The following is an 18,601-nucleotide window of genomic DNA, read 5'->3' as shown; positions in this document are numbered from 1 at the left end:
TTTTGACTTGGGCTGCCCCCTTGAAAATGTCAGGCATTTCCGGTAGGGTCAACAAAGGTGAACAGGGGTCAACGTTCAAATATATTCCCATCGTGTCGATATGCAGATCAAATTTCTCGTCTAGTCATGATGATTCCACAAATGTATAGTTTGTTATACCTCTGACCTTAAATTATTGAGCAAAACAAAAGGTGTGGATTTGCCCTTTGCAAAAATCATATGCAATGCATTTCTTTTGATACATTCAATTCATTCTCTCACTCCGCTAATCCCAACATAATACTTACTACGCCTCACTTTGGTGCAAGTCGATTTTTGCACTCTCGCAAACAATGCCTCCTATTCATCCAAGCATGAACACATACCTCACAAAAATGAAACCAAAAGATTTGGGATATAACACTTACATATGATGTATAATAATTTACTGTTCATAGATGATTTTTTAAATAGTTAGCAATTTTCTAGGTGTAAACTTTTGTTTGACTCACACGGTATATAGTGCCCTCTAAAGTTATGAAATGGCAATCTTTCTGTGGCCGTAGATTAATCGTGCCTGTCCAAACCCGTATTCCTTTTGGACTTAAATACTTCGATACTACTAAGATATTCATTTTCTTCTAGGTGTTTGGTGATAAATTGATGTCAGCTTCCAGCTTTCACTAGGAATGTGGCAGAAAAATGAGAAGATACTGAATGTAGGAGAATTTTTTTTTAAAACAGCCCTAAAAGATTTCGATGAATTCATAAACTTGTACAATACCTCGAGAGCCAGGAGAGAGAGCCCAGCCTTCGCTAGGAATGGACAAGAGGATTTCCAAACAGTCGGTCAGTCGTAAAAGCAACACCAAAAGTCCGATCCACAGAGACAGTAAGAAGGGAAATGAACAAGATGGCAGTGTTGATGATTTGCAGAGTGCATTAAGCAGTGCTGTGCAAAATGGACAACTTGACCTCATCCAAGAACTGATCGGTAGAGGAGCCGAGGTGAATAAAGTTGATAATAACGGTTTTACTGCATTACAGCGAGCTTCAGAGGGTCATCTTGATGTCACTAAATATCTCATCAGTCAAGGAGCCGAGGTGAATAACGGCGAAAATCTTAGTTTGACCCCATTACGTGTAGCTGCAGGGACTGGTCATCTTGATGTCGCCAAATTTCTGATCAGTCAAGGAGCCGAGGTTAACAACGGCGGAAATGAGGGTTTGACCCCATTACAACTAGCTGCACAGAATGGTCATCTTGATGTCACCAAATATCTGATGAGTCAAGGAGCTGAAGTGAATAAAGATGATAAAAAGGGTTCGACCCCATTACAACTAGCTGCACAGAATGGTCATCTTGATGTCACCAAATATCTGATCTGTCAAGGCGCTGAAGTGAATAAAGATGATAATGATGGTTGGACTGCATTAAAACTAGCTGCATATAATGGTCATATTGATGTTACCAAAGAACTAATCAGTCAATGTGCTGAAGTGAGTAAAGTTGATAAGGAGGGTTGGACCCCATTACTTTCAGCTGCATCTAATGGTCATCTTGATGTCACCAAATGTCTGATTAGTCAGGGAGCTGCAGTAAATGAGAGCAGCAATGATGGTAGGACCCCATTACGACTAGCTGCATATAAAGGCCATCTTGATGTCATCAAATATCTCATCAGTCAAGGAGCTGAAGTGAGTAAAGATGATAAGAAGGGTTGGACCCCATTACTTTCAGCTGCATCTAATGGTCATCTAGATGTCACCAAATGTCTGATTAGTCAGGGAGCTGCAGTAAATGAGAGTAGCAATAATGGTAGGACCACCGAATGTCTGATTAGTCAAGGAGCTGAAGTGAGTAAAGATGATAAGGAGGGTTGCACCCCATTACTTTCAGCTGCATCTAATGGTCATCTTGATGTCACCAAATGTCTGATTAGTGAGGGAGCTGCAGTAAATGAGAGGAGCAATAATGGTAGGACCCCATTACAACTAGATGCACAGAGTGGTCATCTTGATGTCAACAAATATCTGATCAGTCAAGGCGCTGAAGTGAATAAAGATGATAATGATGGTTGGACTGCATTACAACTAGCTGCATATAAAGGCCATCTTGATGTCATCAAATATCTCATCAGTCAAGGAGCTGAAGTGAGTAAAGATGATAAGAAGGGTTGGACCCCATTACTTTCAGCTGCATCTAATGGTCATCTAGATGTCACCAAATGTCTGATTAGTCAGGGAGCTGCAGTAAATGAGAGCAGCAATGATGGTAGGACCCCATTACACGTTGCTGCACAGAGTGGTCATCTCGATGTCACCAAATATCTGATGAGTCAAGGAGCTGAAGTAAATAAAGATGATAATGAGGGTCGGACCCCATTAAAACTAGCTGCACAGAGTGGTCATCTTGATGTCATCAAATATCTCATCAGTCAAGGAGCTGACGTGAGTAAAAATGATAAGAAGGGTAGGACCCCATTACTTTCAGCTGCATCTAATGGTCATTTAGATGTCACCAAATGTCTGATTAGTCAGGGAGCTGCAGTAAATGAGAGCAGCAATGATGGTAGGACCCCATTACGACTAGCTGCATCTAATGGCCATCTTGATGTCATCAAATATCTCATCAGTCAAGGAGCTGAAGTGAGTAAAGATAATAAGAAGGGTTGGACCCCATTACTTTCAGCTGCATCTAATGGTCATCTAGATGTCACCAAATGTCTGATTAGTCCGGGAGCTGCAGTAAATGAGAGCAGCAATGATGGTAGGACCCCATTCCACGTTGCTGCACAGAGTGGTCATCTTGATGTCACCAAATATCTGATGTGTCAAGGAGCTGAAGTGAATAAAGATGATAATGAGGGTCGGACCCCATTAAAACTAGCTGCACAGAGTGGTCATCTTGATGTCATCAAATATCTCATCAGTCAAGGAGCTGAAGTGAGTAAAAATGATAAGGAGGGTTGGACCCCATTACTTTCAGCTGCATCTAATGGTCATCTTGATGTCACCAAATGTCTGATTAGTCAGGGAGCTGCAGTAAATGAGAGCAGCAATGATGGTAGGACCCCATTACGACTAGCTGCATCTAAAGGCCATCTTGATGTCATCAAATATCTCATCAGTCAAGGAGCTGAAGTGAGTAAAGATGATAAGAAGGGTCGGACCCCATTAAAACTAGCTGCACAGAGTGGTCATCTTGATGTCATCAAATATCTCATCAGTCAAGGAGCTGAAGTGAGTAAAGATGATAAGGAGGGTTGGACCCCATTACTTTCAGCTGCATCTAATGGTCATCTTGATGTCACCAAATGTCTGATTAGTCAAGGGGCTGAAGTGAGTAAAGATGATAAGGAGGGTTGCACCCCATTACTTTCAGCTGCATCTAATGGTCATCTTGATGTCACCAAATGTCTGATTAGTGAGGGAGCTGCAGTAAATGAGAGGAGCAATAATGGTAGGACCCCATTACAACTAGCTGCACAGAGTGGTCATCTTGATGTCACCAAATATCTGATCAGTCAAGGCGCTGAAGTGAATAAAGATGATAAGAAGGGTAGGACCCCATTACTTTCAGCTGCATCTAATGGTCATTTAGATGTCACCAAATGTTTGATTAGTCAGGGAGCTGCAGTAAATGAGAGCAGCAATGATGGTAGGACCCCATTACGACTAGCTGCATCTAATGGCCATCTTGATGTCATCAAATATCTCATCAGTCAAGGAGCTGAAGTGAGTAAAGATAATAAGAAGGGTTGGACCCCATTACTTTCAGCTGCATCTAATGGTCATCTAGATGTCACCAAATATCTGATTAGTCCGGGAGCTGCAGTAAATGAGAGCAGCAATGATGGTAGGACCCCATTCCACGTTGCTGCACAGAGTGGTCATCTTGATGTCACCAAATATCTGATGAGTCAAGGAGCTGAAGTGAATAAAGATGATAATGAGGGTCGGACCCCATTAAAACTAGCTGCACAGAGTGGTCATCTTGATGTCATCAAATATCTCATCAGTCAAGGAGCTGAAGTGAGTAAAAATGATAAGGAGGGTTGGACCCCATTACTTTCAGCTGCATCTAATGGTCATCTTGTTGTCACCAAATGTCTGATTAGTCAGGGAGCTGCAGTAAATGAGAGCAGCAATGATGGTAGGACCCCATTACGACTAGCTGCATCTAAAGGCCATCTTGATATCATCAAATATCTCATCAGTCAAGGAGCTGAAGTGAGTAAAGATGATAAGGAGGGTTGGACCCCATTACTTTCAGCTGCATCTAATGGTCATCTTGATGTCACCAAATGTCTGATTAGTCAGGGAGCTGCAGTAAATGAGAGCAGCAATGATGGTAGGACCCCATTACGACTAGCTGCATCTAAAGGCCATATTGATGTCATCAACTATCTCATCAGTCAAGGAGCTGAAGTGAGTAAAGATGATAAGAAGGGTCGGACCCCATTACTTTCAGCTGCATCTAATGGTTATCTTGTTGTCACCAAATGTCTGATTAGTCAGGGAGCTGCAGTAAATGAGAGCAGCAATGATGGTAGGACCCCATTACGACTAGCTGCATCTAAAGGCCATCTTGATGTCATCAAATATCTCATCAGTCAAGGAGCTGAAGTGAGTAAAAATGATGAGGAGGGTTGGACCCCATTACTTTCAGCTGCATCTAATGGTCATCTTGTTGTCACCAAATGTCTGATTAGTCAGGGAGCTGCAGTAAATGAGAGCAGCAATGATGGTAGGACCCCATTACGACTAGCTGCATCTAAAGGCCATCTTGATGTCATCAAATATCTCATCAGTCAAGGAGCTGAAGTGAGTAAAGATGATAAGAAGGGTTGGACCCCATTACTTTCAGCTGCATCTAATGGTCATCTAGATGTCACCAAATGTCTGATTAGTCAGGGAGCTGCAGTAAATGAGAGCAGCAATGATGGTAGGACCCCATTACACGTTGCTGCACAGAGTGGTCATCTTGATGTCACCAAATATCTGATGAGTCAAGGAGCTGAAGTGAATAAAGATGATAATGAGGGTCGGACCCCATTACAACTAGCTGCACAGAGTGGTCATCTTGATGTCATCAAATATCTCATCAGTCAAGGAGCTGAAGTGAGTAAAGATGATAAGGAGGGTTGGACCTCATTACTTTCAGCTGCATCTAATGGTCATCTTGATGTCACCAAATGTCTGATTAGTCAAGGATCTGAAGTGAGTAAAGATGATAAGGAGGGTTGCACCCCATTACTTTCAGCTGCATCTAATGGTCATCTTGATGTTACCAAATGTCTGATTAGTCCGGGAGCTGCAGTAAATGAGAGTAGCAATAATGGTAGGACCCCATTACAACTAGCTGCACAGAGTGGTCATCTTGATGTCACCAAATATCTGATCAGTCAAGGCGCTGAAGTGAATAAAGATGATAATGATGGTTGGACTGCATTAAAGCTAGCTGCATATAATGGTCATATTGATGTTACCAAAGAACTCATCAGTCAAGGAGCTGAAGTGAGTAAAGATGATGAGGAGGGTTGGACCCCATTACTTTCAGCTGCATCTAATGGTCATCTTGATGTCACCAAATGTCTGATTAGTCAGGGAGCTGCAGTAAATGAGAGCAGCAATGATGGTAGGACCCCATTACGACTAGCTGCATCTAATGGCCATCTTGATGTCATCAAATATCTCATCAGTCAAGGAGCTGAAGTGAGTAAAGATGATAAGGAGGGTTGGACCCCATTACTTTCAGCTGCATCTAATGGTCATCTAGATGTCACCAAATGTCTGATTAGTCAGGGAGCTGCAGTAAATGAGAGCAGCAATGATGGTAGGACCCCATTACACGTTGCTGCACAGAGTGGTCATCTTGATGTCACCAAATATCTGATTAGTCAAGAAGCTGAAGTGAATAAAGATGATAATGATGGTTGGACCCCATTACATTCAGCTGCACAGAATTGTCATTTTGATGTCACCAAATATCTGATAAGTCAAGAAGCTGAAGTGAATAAAGATGATAATGATGGTAGGACCCCATTACATTCAGCTGCACAGAATGGTCATCTTGATGTGACCAAATATCTAATCAGTCAATGTGCTGACTTTAAAAAGACCGATCATGATGGCTGGACTGCATTACATTCAGCTGCTGCTGAAGGACATCTTGATGTTGCCACAGAATTAATCAGTCAAGGAGCTGATGTTGATAAGGCTAGTAACAAAGGATGGTCAGCCTTATACCTTGCCGCAGCTGCTGGTCACGTACGTGTTTCAAGTGCTTTGCTTAGTCAGCAAGCTGAGCTTGCCAAAGAAAATATAATTCATTGGACGGAGTTTCATACCGCTGCAGAGAGGGGCGATCTTGATGCCATGAAAGATCAAGTCAGTCAAGGAGCCGAGCTGAATAAAGCTGGTTCTTTTGGTTGGACAGCCTTACAACTTGCAGCAAGTAACGGACACCTTGATATGATCAAATATTTGCTAAGTCAAGGAGCTGATGTGAATCCTAGCAATGACTTTGGTAGGTGTGCCTTGTATAATGCCTCAAAGAAAGGGAACTTGGATGTCGTGGAATATCTGATCGGTGAAGGGGCCGATATGAATAAAAGAGATGACCTTGGATTGACTTCCCTTCATTTTGCATCACTTTTTGGCCATTTAGATATCGTCAAATCCCTAATCAGTCATGGAGTGGAGGCAGATATTGGCAGCGCAGTTGGAACCACTGCTCTCCATTATGCTTTATGTAATCGTCAGATCGACATTACCAAGTATCTGCTCAGCCAAGGCTGTAAACTGAATAAGAGAAGCGTGTGGCACTCTGTTATCTTTCAATTTGATGGACAGTATGGTCACTATGATGGTGTGCGATGTGTGCATAGTCGTGTAGTTCAATCAGTTAGCAGACTAATAGATTCTCTCACTGTCTTTAGAGGTGCTACAGAAAGTGATCTTGGTAGAATCAAATATCAAGAAGGCGATGAGAAAAAGACAGTTCAAGGTGGAATGGTTATTGTGCATCGGCCAAGTATATTGTCTGATCTTGACATTCAAGATCTTCTTGCAAGTCAAGGAGGCAGAACAGTTAGTCGCACATCATTACAATATGCTGTAGAAGGTGGCAGTTTAGCAGTTGTTCGGTATCTGGTCAGTCAAGGAGCTGAAGTGAACGAAAGCAACAATGCTGGCTGGACTGCCCTTCATTTAGCTGCGCAAATGGGTCATCTTGGTATTGTAGATTATCTACTTGAACAAGGAGCTGAAGTAGCTAATGGGGATGTTGATGGTATCTCTCCTTTGCATGTTGCTGCATTCATTGGCCGTTGCGGCGTTATCGAGCATTTGCTTAGGCGAGGAGCAGAGGTCAACGGAGCCACCAAGGAGAAAGGTTCTACAGCCCTACATGTGGGCGTGCAGAATGGTCATCTCGATATCACGAAAGGCTTGCTCAACCACGGATCCGAAATTGATGCGACAGACAATGACGGTTGGACTCCCTTGCACATTGCTGCTCAGAACGGTCACATCGATGTCATGAAGTGTCTACTTCAGCAACATGCTGATGTTACCAGGGTTACCAAGAAGGGATCATCTGCATTGCATTTTTCTGCTGCAAATGGACATACCGATATCACACGATATCTATTGGAGCACGGAGCTGAAGTCAATCTGAGTAAACCTGGGAAGACTGCGTTGCAACCCGCAGCAGAGGGTTTAACAGAAGATGAGAAGAAGGTATTTAATTTAGTATTCCTATATATTTCATATGAAAAAAATATCATACAGTTTATCAATATTCTTGCAAGTTTTAAAATCATATCAATATAAATTGAAAAGGGTTAGCAAACTTTTATCCTTAATAATCCTGTTAAAACTTTCTTGTGAAGGTATATAGATTGTCTGAATTATGAAAAAGGTTGAAATGATTCCACGAGGACTTCTCAAAACCTATTGTGTACCAGTACATATACATGTAAGTCAAAGCTGTCTTAGTGGTCACCTCTCTATGAAAGCCACCTGTGTATCGTGGCCGTTTATTTTGCCTCCCTCGAGAAAGAAATGTGTGTTTGAGAACCTCTCTACAAAGGCCACCTGTCAACAGTGACCACTTTTTTTCTCCCCATGGGTGACCTTTACAGACAGATTTGACTGTATAATATTTGTTTAATTTTTAATATCTGTATATATGTAAGTCTACTTGGTGATTAAAGATATGGAAAACCAGAAAAGAAACTGCTTCATAAAAGCTGTTTTGTTTGTATATTCTTAATTCTTGAGGATGGTGTTTTACACAGGTTGTTGGACAACATACTGAGAAAGGCTGCACACCAGTTCATTTAGCCACGCAAAATGGCTACACAGCCATCATCGAGACATTAGTTTCTCATGGCGCCGATCTCAACATCCAGTCCATAGACGGACAGACCTGTCTTCACGAAGCCGTCATACTTTCTGGTCGGAAGAACAGCAGGGTTGAAGCAACACCAGCACTCCAAAAGGTAAGATGATGAACTCCAGAACACACTGTCCTTGGGATTGTACAACATTTGTACCTCCGACAATTGCTATGAAGTAATTTCCTACACTAACCGGATTGCTTACTTACAATGGGATGTAATTGGAATCATGCCATCCACACGTGAGTGAGCATCGCCTTTTAACAATGAATGAGTTAGAAAAACACAACAAATGTTCGGAATTATGAACCTGTGGATAAATCTTCAGAAACACAAAGGCCTCCCAAAGTATAAACAATATTTTCTATATATAATTGTTCTAGATCTCAGAAGAGTTCTATCAGAATGAATTATCTCCCAAGAAGGCCCTGGTCTTCTATCTCTTGGAGCATGGAGCAAAGCCGGACATCAAGGATAACCAAGGCAACCTACCAGTCCACTATGCCAAGGATGAAATCATTCGCCAGATGATATTCTCAAGGTAGGGAAGCATTATATTAACATGGTCATTTGGAACAAATATAGAAACGGTGTCATAGTCAAGTAGTCTAATCACTCGACTTGGAACGCCAAAGGTCGTCGGTTCTTTATATTCTCTGCATGGCATGCATGTCCGTGGGCAAGGCATGTTTATCTAATTTGCTCCTCTCCACCCAGGTATTAAATGTGTACCTGCCAGGATGTGAACGCCAATGTGATTTGATTAGCATGCGCACACCAGTACAAAAGTGTGACTGGCTAAAAGGCTCCCCATGGAGTGGAGAGTGCACTGTAAAGTGCAGAATCATTATAGAGTACAGAGCCTGGTTGATCATACTGTAACAACTTTAGTCAGGTACATTGTAAATGGTAAAGTGCTTTATAAAATACAGTTATTATTATCTCTTCTTTTAAATGAAATGATTAACGTGGCTTTCTTAAATTTGGATTTGGGTTTCCAGCCGAGTTATTAATACGGTTGCTACCAGGTTTTGTAATTAAATTATGCGGATGAAACGGGGCAATTCCACCTGGGACACATTCATTAAAAATTGTTCAAATTGAATTTAACCAAATATGAATACTAGTATACAAAGAGGATTGCATAAATGTTCAGTAACTTCATTGAAAACATTTTAAGGAAATTTAGTCAGATAAATGTTGGCAATTTGAAACATAAATTATGCTGAATATTGTTTTGAATTTTCTTGTTTATTTTTTTTCAGATAGTTGAGTCTTTTATTTTCCAAAAATATGCGAAAAAATGCATTTGAAAGCAAATTGTCCCATACATTCCATAAGTCCTGTTTTGTCCTTACCATGTCTTAAACGTTAGTATTCCTGATGATTGTATAAACTAGTTAATGTATATTGTAAAACTTTTGTTTAACGGTATCTTCTATTGTACACAGGTGGAAGTATTCTTTCAAGAGGGCAAACAAAAAGTAGTTGTGAAGCACCTTCATTGCTTTCGCAGTGATTATTCTTAAATGCAGAAAGTGGGACTTTGATCTCATGGGTAAAAAATCTGTGGATATTTGATCAAATACATTTTGCTTGCCCAAGTATATATCCTGAAGGTTGTAACAATATGAGAACATCACTTTTTCTTTGTTTTCATTTGCATATATTCTCAGGTCTCCTGCCATGGACATCATCAGAGCTTATCGAGGTAACACTTTCTGATAAATAAATAATAAAACATAGACTATCATAAACAAACAATTATAAATATTTGATTAATAAGGGTTTCAATTTTGTATTGACATAGATATATTATGAAGACAAGAACAGAACAAGAAAACTTTGGGGATTGCCAAATTTACTTTCAGAAGAACAAGCTTCATGATTAAAAGAGAAAAATAATTGACATGATGATCAGTTCTATTCGTTAACTAAATGTCCATTCCAAAATGCCCACGGTGAGTGAGAGAAGATTGGTTTCCGGTGAAAGATAAAGCATAAGTTATAAGCTTCCCCATGTTTTTGTCTGTTTTCTTTATGGCAATTTGAGGGAACAGAAGTAGTTGAAATATCCCCTGAAAAGTATTGCTCTGCAAATGCCCTTATATTTGAAGTATGACGAAAAATTCTTTAAAGGTTTGGACCAAACTTTTAAGCCATGTGTTTGCATTGTGCAGTTCCCAATATCAATACCCAGATAGAGTGATTTACTTTTCATTTTGATCACTCCAAAACCTTCATTGATACTCATGTAAAACATAGTCAACCTCTCCCGATTGCTTCTGGATAATTTCTTTCCATGGAAAGATACTCAACTTTATCTTTAAACCCTTATCATTCTCAATCTCTCTTTGATTATTTTTTTATTTGCAGCTGGCAAGACGGCGCCACCAGTGGTCAACGCCGTCTCTGTTCAGGTCGGATGTGACGGTAAAGAGCTCACACTGGAACACCATGGCATTGCAATGTCTATCCCACCTGGGGCTCTCGAACAGAATGAATCTTGCAATATCACGCTCACCCTTGTGAGGGACCTCTTCAGTGTTGACCTCCAAGATGACACACCAATCGCAGCCTACGGGATCAGATGTGGCCCTCAAAACATGGTCTTCCACCATCCTGTTAAGATCACGATACCGCATTCCACCTTATTCATCAAACCTGAGCAAGTGATACCAGACATCGTCTCACATATTTGGGATACAAGAAAGGGTAGGTTATTTGGTTTATTAATGGTCCATTCTTTCAGCAAATATTATTGAAGTCTTCTTTTATACAAAACTACAGTACTTTAAACTATTCTTTTCCTCATGGTTACCCAAGGGATCCTGGTCTTTATACCAAGTCATTTTGGAACAATACCTAAGTAGAAATGTTTCCTGAAAAGGATTGCTATTAAAATGCTTTCTTATTCAACATATATTAAAATAAATGGCTATAAAGTTTGGTCCAAACACTTCTGTTTAGTACCGTGTTCACATTTTCTGTGTGTGGTGCATGTGATCTTATGGAAAAATGTGTCAATTTCTTTTCATGTTAAATAATGAAAAACGTCACAAGGCGCATCAGTTTTTATTAACATCATAAACTACATTTTCCAGTTGCTTTCAGACAGTTTCTTTCACAATGTAATTGCATGACAAGTACTCAACTTTATCTTATCTAGTCATCATCCTTTCAAACAGGAATCTTTTTTCATAACAGGGCTATACCTAGCTTCATGTTGCTCAAATGCTTATTAAAGAATACTTGACATTATGGATCTAATCATAGGTTTACCAAGAGTTTCGAGGACAAAATCATCTGCTGCACCTGACAAATTGCCGTACTGCAAAATCTTGGAGAAACATCTTGAGTTGCACATCGATCACTGTGCTGAGTGGTGGGTTCTTATCCCTCTTGAGCAACAGACCATCCAGCTTCAATTCATGTGTACCCCATACGTACCGGACAAGATTGAACGAGGCAAAGAGTTTGATGTTCATCTCCACCTGAATGCAGATATCCCGGGAATAGAAATGGTCAGTTAGAAAGACTTCGGTGCAACTCGGTTCACTTTTATTCTCTCTCATTTCCTTCAGATCTCTTCCCAGGGAGCATGCTCATATGGGTCACATGTACCTTGGGTTTCAATATGGGTCCCACATGGGTCTGCCCATAAAGAGACTCCATATATGATATTCCACCCGAGATTCGTATGGGACACATGTGGACCATCCCAGGTGGCCCATATGGGTTCGTCCCAGGGCCCATCTGGTGTGGAAAAATTGTGGGCATGATGTGCACTATCCCATATGGGCATCAAAGGGTGGGGGTTCCCATATAGCCCCCTCTTTGGAATTCCCATATGGGCCCCATATAAGTTTGCACTGAAGATTCATATTGGACCTATATGGGCAACCCAATTTTGCCCACTTGAATATTCTTTCATCTTCTTGTAATTTCCAAAGGGCTATACAGCCTGTCACTAAGATCTGTATATAGATTACCAGTTGTGTATTGCAGCATTAGCAAGCACACTAAAAGCCAGATTTAAACCCTACTTTTTGTGAGAGTATGAACTAGCTTGGATAGGGTGTGACTCTCCTACACACGGGCCTCCTGACGTGTGGATATATCCTGGACTAATTATCAGCGGAGCAAATGTTGGCCCACCGTAATTATAGAAATACATGTAGATACATCCGGTACATACAATCATGTAGATTGTAGATATTACATAAATTACATATAACTTTAATTCAATTTGAGATAAACAGATATATTTTAAGCTGTGTTTTGAATTGTTTTACAAAATCTAATTTCCTCAGATAAGAGGAAGTGAGTTCCAGAGAACCGGTGCAGCTTTGGCGAAAGATCTGTCTCCGTAGCTATATCTTTAACCTGAAATGGTTAATGAATGAGATACAGTCTGTGTTCTGTTCTTTTTAAAAAAAATAGGAAGTACAAAGGGAGGAGAAGCAGAGTTCATACCACAATGCACATCGCTCCTTTCCGATCTCTATCGAAGCTAAATCCGGTGACATTTCAGTGACTTGTGATTGTGAAGGCAAGATGAGCAACACTAAGGTATGAAAACACATCTGCCAAAACAGTAAAACCTGTATAGAAAGCCTTCCTGCCTATAACGACCCTATGTGGTGTTTCCCTTTAAAGTTATTTCCTATTGAAACCTGTCCTAAAGCAACCTGTCTGTAAAGACCATCTGCCATTGAAGACTATTTTTCTTGTCCCCTTTGAACAGTTTATATATATACAGGTTTCACTGTATTAGGACCGCTCAAGGGAGACAGAAAAAGCAGGTGGTCTTTATATACAGGTTCCTTTTAATAGTACACAACGACAAACAGTATTCAAGGGAAATAGATAATGTGGTCTTTATGGACAGGTGGTCTTTAAATGTACAGTTGGTTGCTAAAAAGCAGGTTTCACTCTAAATTTTTTCTGGAATTAATATCACTTTGATTATAAAGAAAATAGTCACATGAGAAGTCCTGTTTTGTTCATTTTCACACTCGTAACTTTGTTGCTTAAAGATACATTTTTAAGTAAAACTTTAATTGTTCCCTCTGATATGAAAAACAAAATGAAGAATGCTCGGTAACATTTGTTCCCCTTTGCTAGCACCCAACCATCTATTTCAAACCTTTAACCAACTCTTTTCCCTTCAAATGTTTCCTTTAAATTTCGTAGCTAACTGCATAAAATAAAATACAGTCAAAACTGCTTTAAGCTACAACCTGCATAGAAAGATCACATGTCTATAATCATAATATATTACATTTTGTGGTCCCCCTTGAATTGTGTTTGTCATCTAACCATATATAGTAACCTGTCCATAAAGACTGCCTGCTCGTAAATATCACCTTTGTTACCTCCCCTGGTTGATCTTTGAATACAGGTTTAATGTTAATTGTTTGGTTGTATTTTGCCCACAGCTACTTTCTTTGAAGGATATCCACAGCCAGATGAGACACAGCATATTGCTATCAATGACTCCTGGCGAGGACGGTGCAGAATTCTCAGTCATTTACGTGACGATATCACAGGTTGGAAGACTAGGCAGAATGTCTCAATCGTTGGCGTTCGTCATCAGATACACAGGTTGGTGGAAACATTTCATTCTCCATGATAGAGCTTGATGAAAGTCATGATAATTATTCTAAGACTTTTTTTCAGTGTGGGAGGGGGGGGGGGGGCAAATAAATCTGCTTACAAATGTATTTCAATTCATGCATGTTTCTGTCCTGAACCCTTTGTTACCAACTATTTGATTCACCTGCTATGTAAAATGGATGGAATTCATTTTGCATACATTAGTTGTTGCTATGTTGGGTAAGCCTCTAGCAAGCTATTCAGTCTTCAAGGGGGAAAAGTATGCATGTAATTAGTAAACAGGTATGTTTAATTAATGTGAATTTGAATTTGGAATAGAATTTGTATTTGAATTTTATTTTGGATGTGAATTTGGATTTGGATTTGAATTTGGATTTGGATTTGAATTTGGATTTTGGATTTGAATTTGAATTTGAAATAAAATTTGAAATAAAATTTTATTTTGGATGTGAATTTGGATTTGAATTTGGATTTTGGATTTTGGTCATCGAAGTTCATCCAATCTCCTTTGGCTAGACATTAATCTACATTTGCCACTCTCCGCCAGGTAAAGTAAATAGGTACCCAGCACAAAATAACTCGTTAAAAACACTGAGCGCCTGAGGCATAGTATCAGGCTTAAGGTAAAATAACACATTTATATTAAAAAAATAAGTATTATTAAATACTTATGAGGCTACCCTGGGTAAATACAACCATATACGAATCACTTTTATCATCATTACTGTTGATGGTGGTGTTGTTCTGATCGTTTTTGTTGTTGTTCCAGTTCATATTCCCGTTCCAGACCTGCTCTTGCTCCTGCTCCTGCTCTTGCTCTTGTTGTTAAGATGATGATTGTGGCTTTCATTTTGCTAACAAGTAGTATTTAATAATATGATTGCAGGGCCCCCAGAGAAATAGAATTTATATTGATGAGGCAACATTGGGTCAATAAGATGTATTGTAACTATTATTTGTATTATTATTTATCGTCATTTTTTGTTAAAGTTATTATTATTATTTTGTTTTTCTTTTTAAAATTATGAATCCCTTTTATTGCAGATGACTCAATATGCCAAGTATCTATTGAGCCCTCTTCATTTATTCGGTAAGCTTTCTTTTTGTATGATGCTGTTGTCAGAAATGTATGTTTCATGTATTCAGTTTCTTTTTGGTACTTTGATATTTGATATACATGATACCTCTCAAGTAAATGACTACAGCCATGCATACCTAATATCATTCATTGCACTTCATTGACACTATACATTTCTTCACATTATGAAATGAACCATTGATATATGGTCAAAGTATATTCCTATTTTGAAAAGAAATGTGTATTCAACCCTCCACCCCCCTCCAAAAAAGGCAGTTTACAGACAGGTTCCAATAGGAAACAAATTTCAAGGGAAACATGGTATAATATTTTCATAGGCAGGCCGTCTCTCTGGACAAGTTTGCCGAATCAAATTTGACTGTATATTTTTCAGGGCTGTGGAAGAGCTCTCCGGCAGTGACCTTCCCGACATTGATGTTATCACGATAGCTCAGATGATGACGGTGAGCCAGTACTATGATTTGGGAGTGGCTCTTGGTTTCACCATACAACAGTTGGATGTCATAGAGTATAGGAGGTTCCGTAACAGAGAGCAGGCCACCTATGACATGCTGGTAACATGGAGAAAAAGACAGACCTCCGGCCAAGAAGCGAAGGAAACGTTTCTCTCGCTCATGAAATCTTTGGTCTCGCCAGCCAAACAGACAGAGATTTCAGGTTAGTTGAATGGCACTTGGTCTTGCATCAATCGCTCTGCGGTTATTTCCTACAATTGAATAGCTTTTTCCAACCCTGCACCACACTATATATAGCCTAATACAAACTCTAACCCTAACGTTAATCCGTATCCCTTAGATTCGACAAAATATAAGCTGGAGCAATTGTTGTAGGAGAAAATTCAATCACTGTCAGGTTTGTAGTGCTAGTATTTGTACTGATTATTTCTTAATTTGTTAAAAGTGAATAAAGATGTTGTGGTTGTTTTCATCCCTATTGTGACTGGTTTTTGCTATTGTTCACGTTTCCTCTCTTGGCTGATCATAGTATATGGTAAAACATCCGCAAGAAAGCCACATGAAGTATATATTAACCAATAGCATTACTGACTAGCATGCAGGCAATCCCATGATATCCATGGTCTATCAGTGTTTTGTTCTTTGCGGATTTGGGACATTTTGTTGTCAAAAACTGAAGGCCTGGTCGAACCTAACAATTAATGATCTGCATATGTACACCTGGGCCCGTCTTATAAAGAGTTGATATTAATCGCAACTACGTACATAAGCTATGGGGACTGCACACTTGAGATTTATTAGGGGACTTGCGATTGATCCATATATATTGCATTCTCAACTCTTTATTAGACGGAGCCTTCAATAATAAAATAGCTGGGGCTCTGTAAATAAATCAGTAGGAGCACTGCCCTCATAATATCTTCTGAATCGGGAACGAGTTATCATTATAGTTATATTGTTTTAGGTGAGGTCTAACCACGCCTTCATGCAAGGGTGATTATCAAAGGTTCAGGTAGAAGGTTTTTTCTAAATTTGTTTAAATCTTTCTTTCCTATATTATGTCTTTGGAATGATTCCCAACTTATCATAATTTTGTGTTCTTTTTCTACTTTCCCGGCCATGTGTCGTCATTATCAAAAACGTCTGCCACTTGATCGACATGTATCATAACCAGCTACAACTGGGTAAGTATATTCATATGATGGTTCGTTTTGCGAGAGTATTTGGCGCACCATTTCGAAAAACTATTGTGCGTCCTGGCCCGCCAAAAAACAGTTTGTATGATGACACAGATGCCATAAGATTTGACATGTAAAGTTGTATGGCAGTGAAACTCCATGTACGTGAACAGATTATGCATAGACAGACAATAATTGCAACGTCCTTAATAAGAGCTATTACTTCGAATCATTAGGTCATATCGTCCGGTTTGATGGTCCCTTATACGACCTTTAATGAAACAAAAGAGGAAGATGGTGCGACCTTTAATTCGTACATTTGCTGTATAGGGTTTTCACTATGTGTTTTGTAATTTGGATTACACTATTTTTTTTTAAATGAGAGGGGTTTATTTCACAAGCATGACCACCCACCTTTTATGAATTAAAGGGGATGTTGTCACAAAAGGTCGGGTGACGCGACCACCCGACCCGACGCGAAGTAATAACTTGTTCACTTTACTATCAATAACAGTGAGATTCCCGACAAGATGCTGCTTGCGTTTGCCAGTCAGATCAAGGCAGAACAGTTCTTTGAGATTGGCAGGAAGTTGGAATTCAACCGCACGGAGCTAGAACACATACAGCATCGAACGTTTGCAAACAGAAAGGATGCCAACATCCAGATGCTGTCTAGTTGGAAAGCATCCCAAACTTCGGAACCAGAAGCTATAGAGGTGATGAAACGTGTTTGGGAGTCCATCCAAACAGCATCAAAATCAGAGAAATCCGAAGGTAGGCCTGTACTCTGACATAGTGTTCTTTCTTTTTCTTCTTCTTCTTCTTCTTCTTCTTCTTCTTCTGTTAATCTTCAAGGGCTATGCAGCTATCCCAACGATTTGTAGAAAGATTACCAACAGGCACACTAAACACCAGGTCTACGGCATACTCTTTGCGAGGAGTATAGAGTATTAAAGTGCATTAGGGCACGGGGCCTCGAGTTGACATTCTAGTCCAAGGAATTTTTCTCTTGAACCTGAGCCTACATCGAGAACAGAGTAATTGAAACGTTGGCCTGGGACCAGATTCAGGAAATTTCTTTTTCTTTCATTTTAGTTAATGTCGCTAATCATAACTAATTAATAACGCCCGGAATAGAAAGACAATTACCAAGGGTGGCTTATTCAGATATCTCTCAACTGTATGTTTCAATTTCTTAAGACAAATAAAAGACTTTCACTTTAATACACAAAAGATGACAAAGTGCAGAATACCACCCCTAATACCTAAATCCTACCAATGAGACCATACAGACCGACACCAGACTGAAGAAAAACTTTCATTACATGGCCAACAAAAATGTATAGTTTTGAGGCTCTTGTAAATATACATGTATAACGATATAGATATATTACCATGATAATAATGATAATTATAAGTCCTTTTTATACCGCAGCAACAATATGAATATACTCTAATGTGCTTGATACGAAGTATGATATAATTACCCCAGCTGTAGCTAAGCCGCCATAATAAGGCGCTTAAGCTGTCAAGGAATCTCTTCCTACCGGGAACCCATTTTACTTTACCTGGGTGGAGAGTGGCAAATGAAGATTAATGACTTGCCAAAGGACATTAGTGCCACAGCGGGACTTGTACCGCGGACCATGTGATCCATAGTCCGGTGACGTTTTCACAAGACCACTACTCCTTTATTAGATCATCATATGATCATTAATTGTTATTATATCTTTAGTTGTAGATGAGAGAAGTTTGCCTGAAAAGAAGCAGACCATAACCAAACCTATGAGGAGACTTCCACCAAGCAAAGGAATGGATGCGGACTATGTGGAAATCATCAGGACTACAGATTCAGGCAAGTAA

The 18,601-nt window shown here is 39.7% G+C and overlaps 2 protein-coding genes across 2 annotated transcripts; both read left to right on the top strand.

Moving 5' to 3' along the window:
- Positions 1 to 801: 801 nt before the first annotated feature.
- On the top strand, positions 802 to 10,112 carry LOC100889142 (serine/threonine-protein phosphatase 6 regulatory ankyrin repeat subunit A-like). The gene is made up of 10 exons (XM_030993902.1): positions 802 to 1,039; positions 1,457 to 1,987; positions 2,177 to 2,551; positions 2,672 to 3,420; positions 3,610 to 3,937; positions 4,058 to 5,323; positions 5,741 to 7,725; positions 8,286 to 8,489; positions 8,771 to 8,928; positions 10,064 to 10,112. The coding sequence occupies exons 1-10, from the start codon at positions 802 to 804 to the stop codon at positions 10,110 to 10,112; spliced, it is 5,883 nt and encodes a 1,960-aa protein (XP_030849762.1).
- Positions 10,113 to 12,843: 2,731 nt separating this feature from the next.
- LOC115927708 lies at positions 12,844 to 18,601 on the top strand. Its single transcript, XM_030993893.1, has 7 exons — positions 12,844 to 12,959; positions 13,829 to 13,994; positions 15,051 to 15,096; positions 15,479 to 15,762; positions 16,735 to 16,744; positions 17,253 to 17,512; positions 18,474 to 18,601. The coding sequence occupies exons 1-7, from the start codon at positions 12,945 to 12,947 to the stop codon at positions 18,599 to 18,601; spliced, it is 909 nt and encodes a 302-aa protein (XP_030849753.1). The 5' UTR covers positions 12,844 to 12,944.

The sequence above is a fragment of the Strongylocentrotus purpuratus genome, unplaced genomic scaffold, assembly GCF_000002235.5.
Source record: "Strongylocentrotus purpuratus isolate Spur 01 unplaced genomic scaffold, Spur_5.0 spur5_contig_850, whole genome shotgun sequence".
NCBI classification, from domain to species: domain Eukaryota; kingdom Metazoa; phylum Echinodermata; class Echinoidea; order Camarodonta; family Strongylocentrotidae; genus Strongylocentrotus; species Strongylocentrotus purpuratus.
The sequence above is the reverse complement of the archived record's forward strand: the minus strand, read 5'-3'. Positions and strand labels throughout refer to the sequence as shown.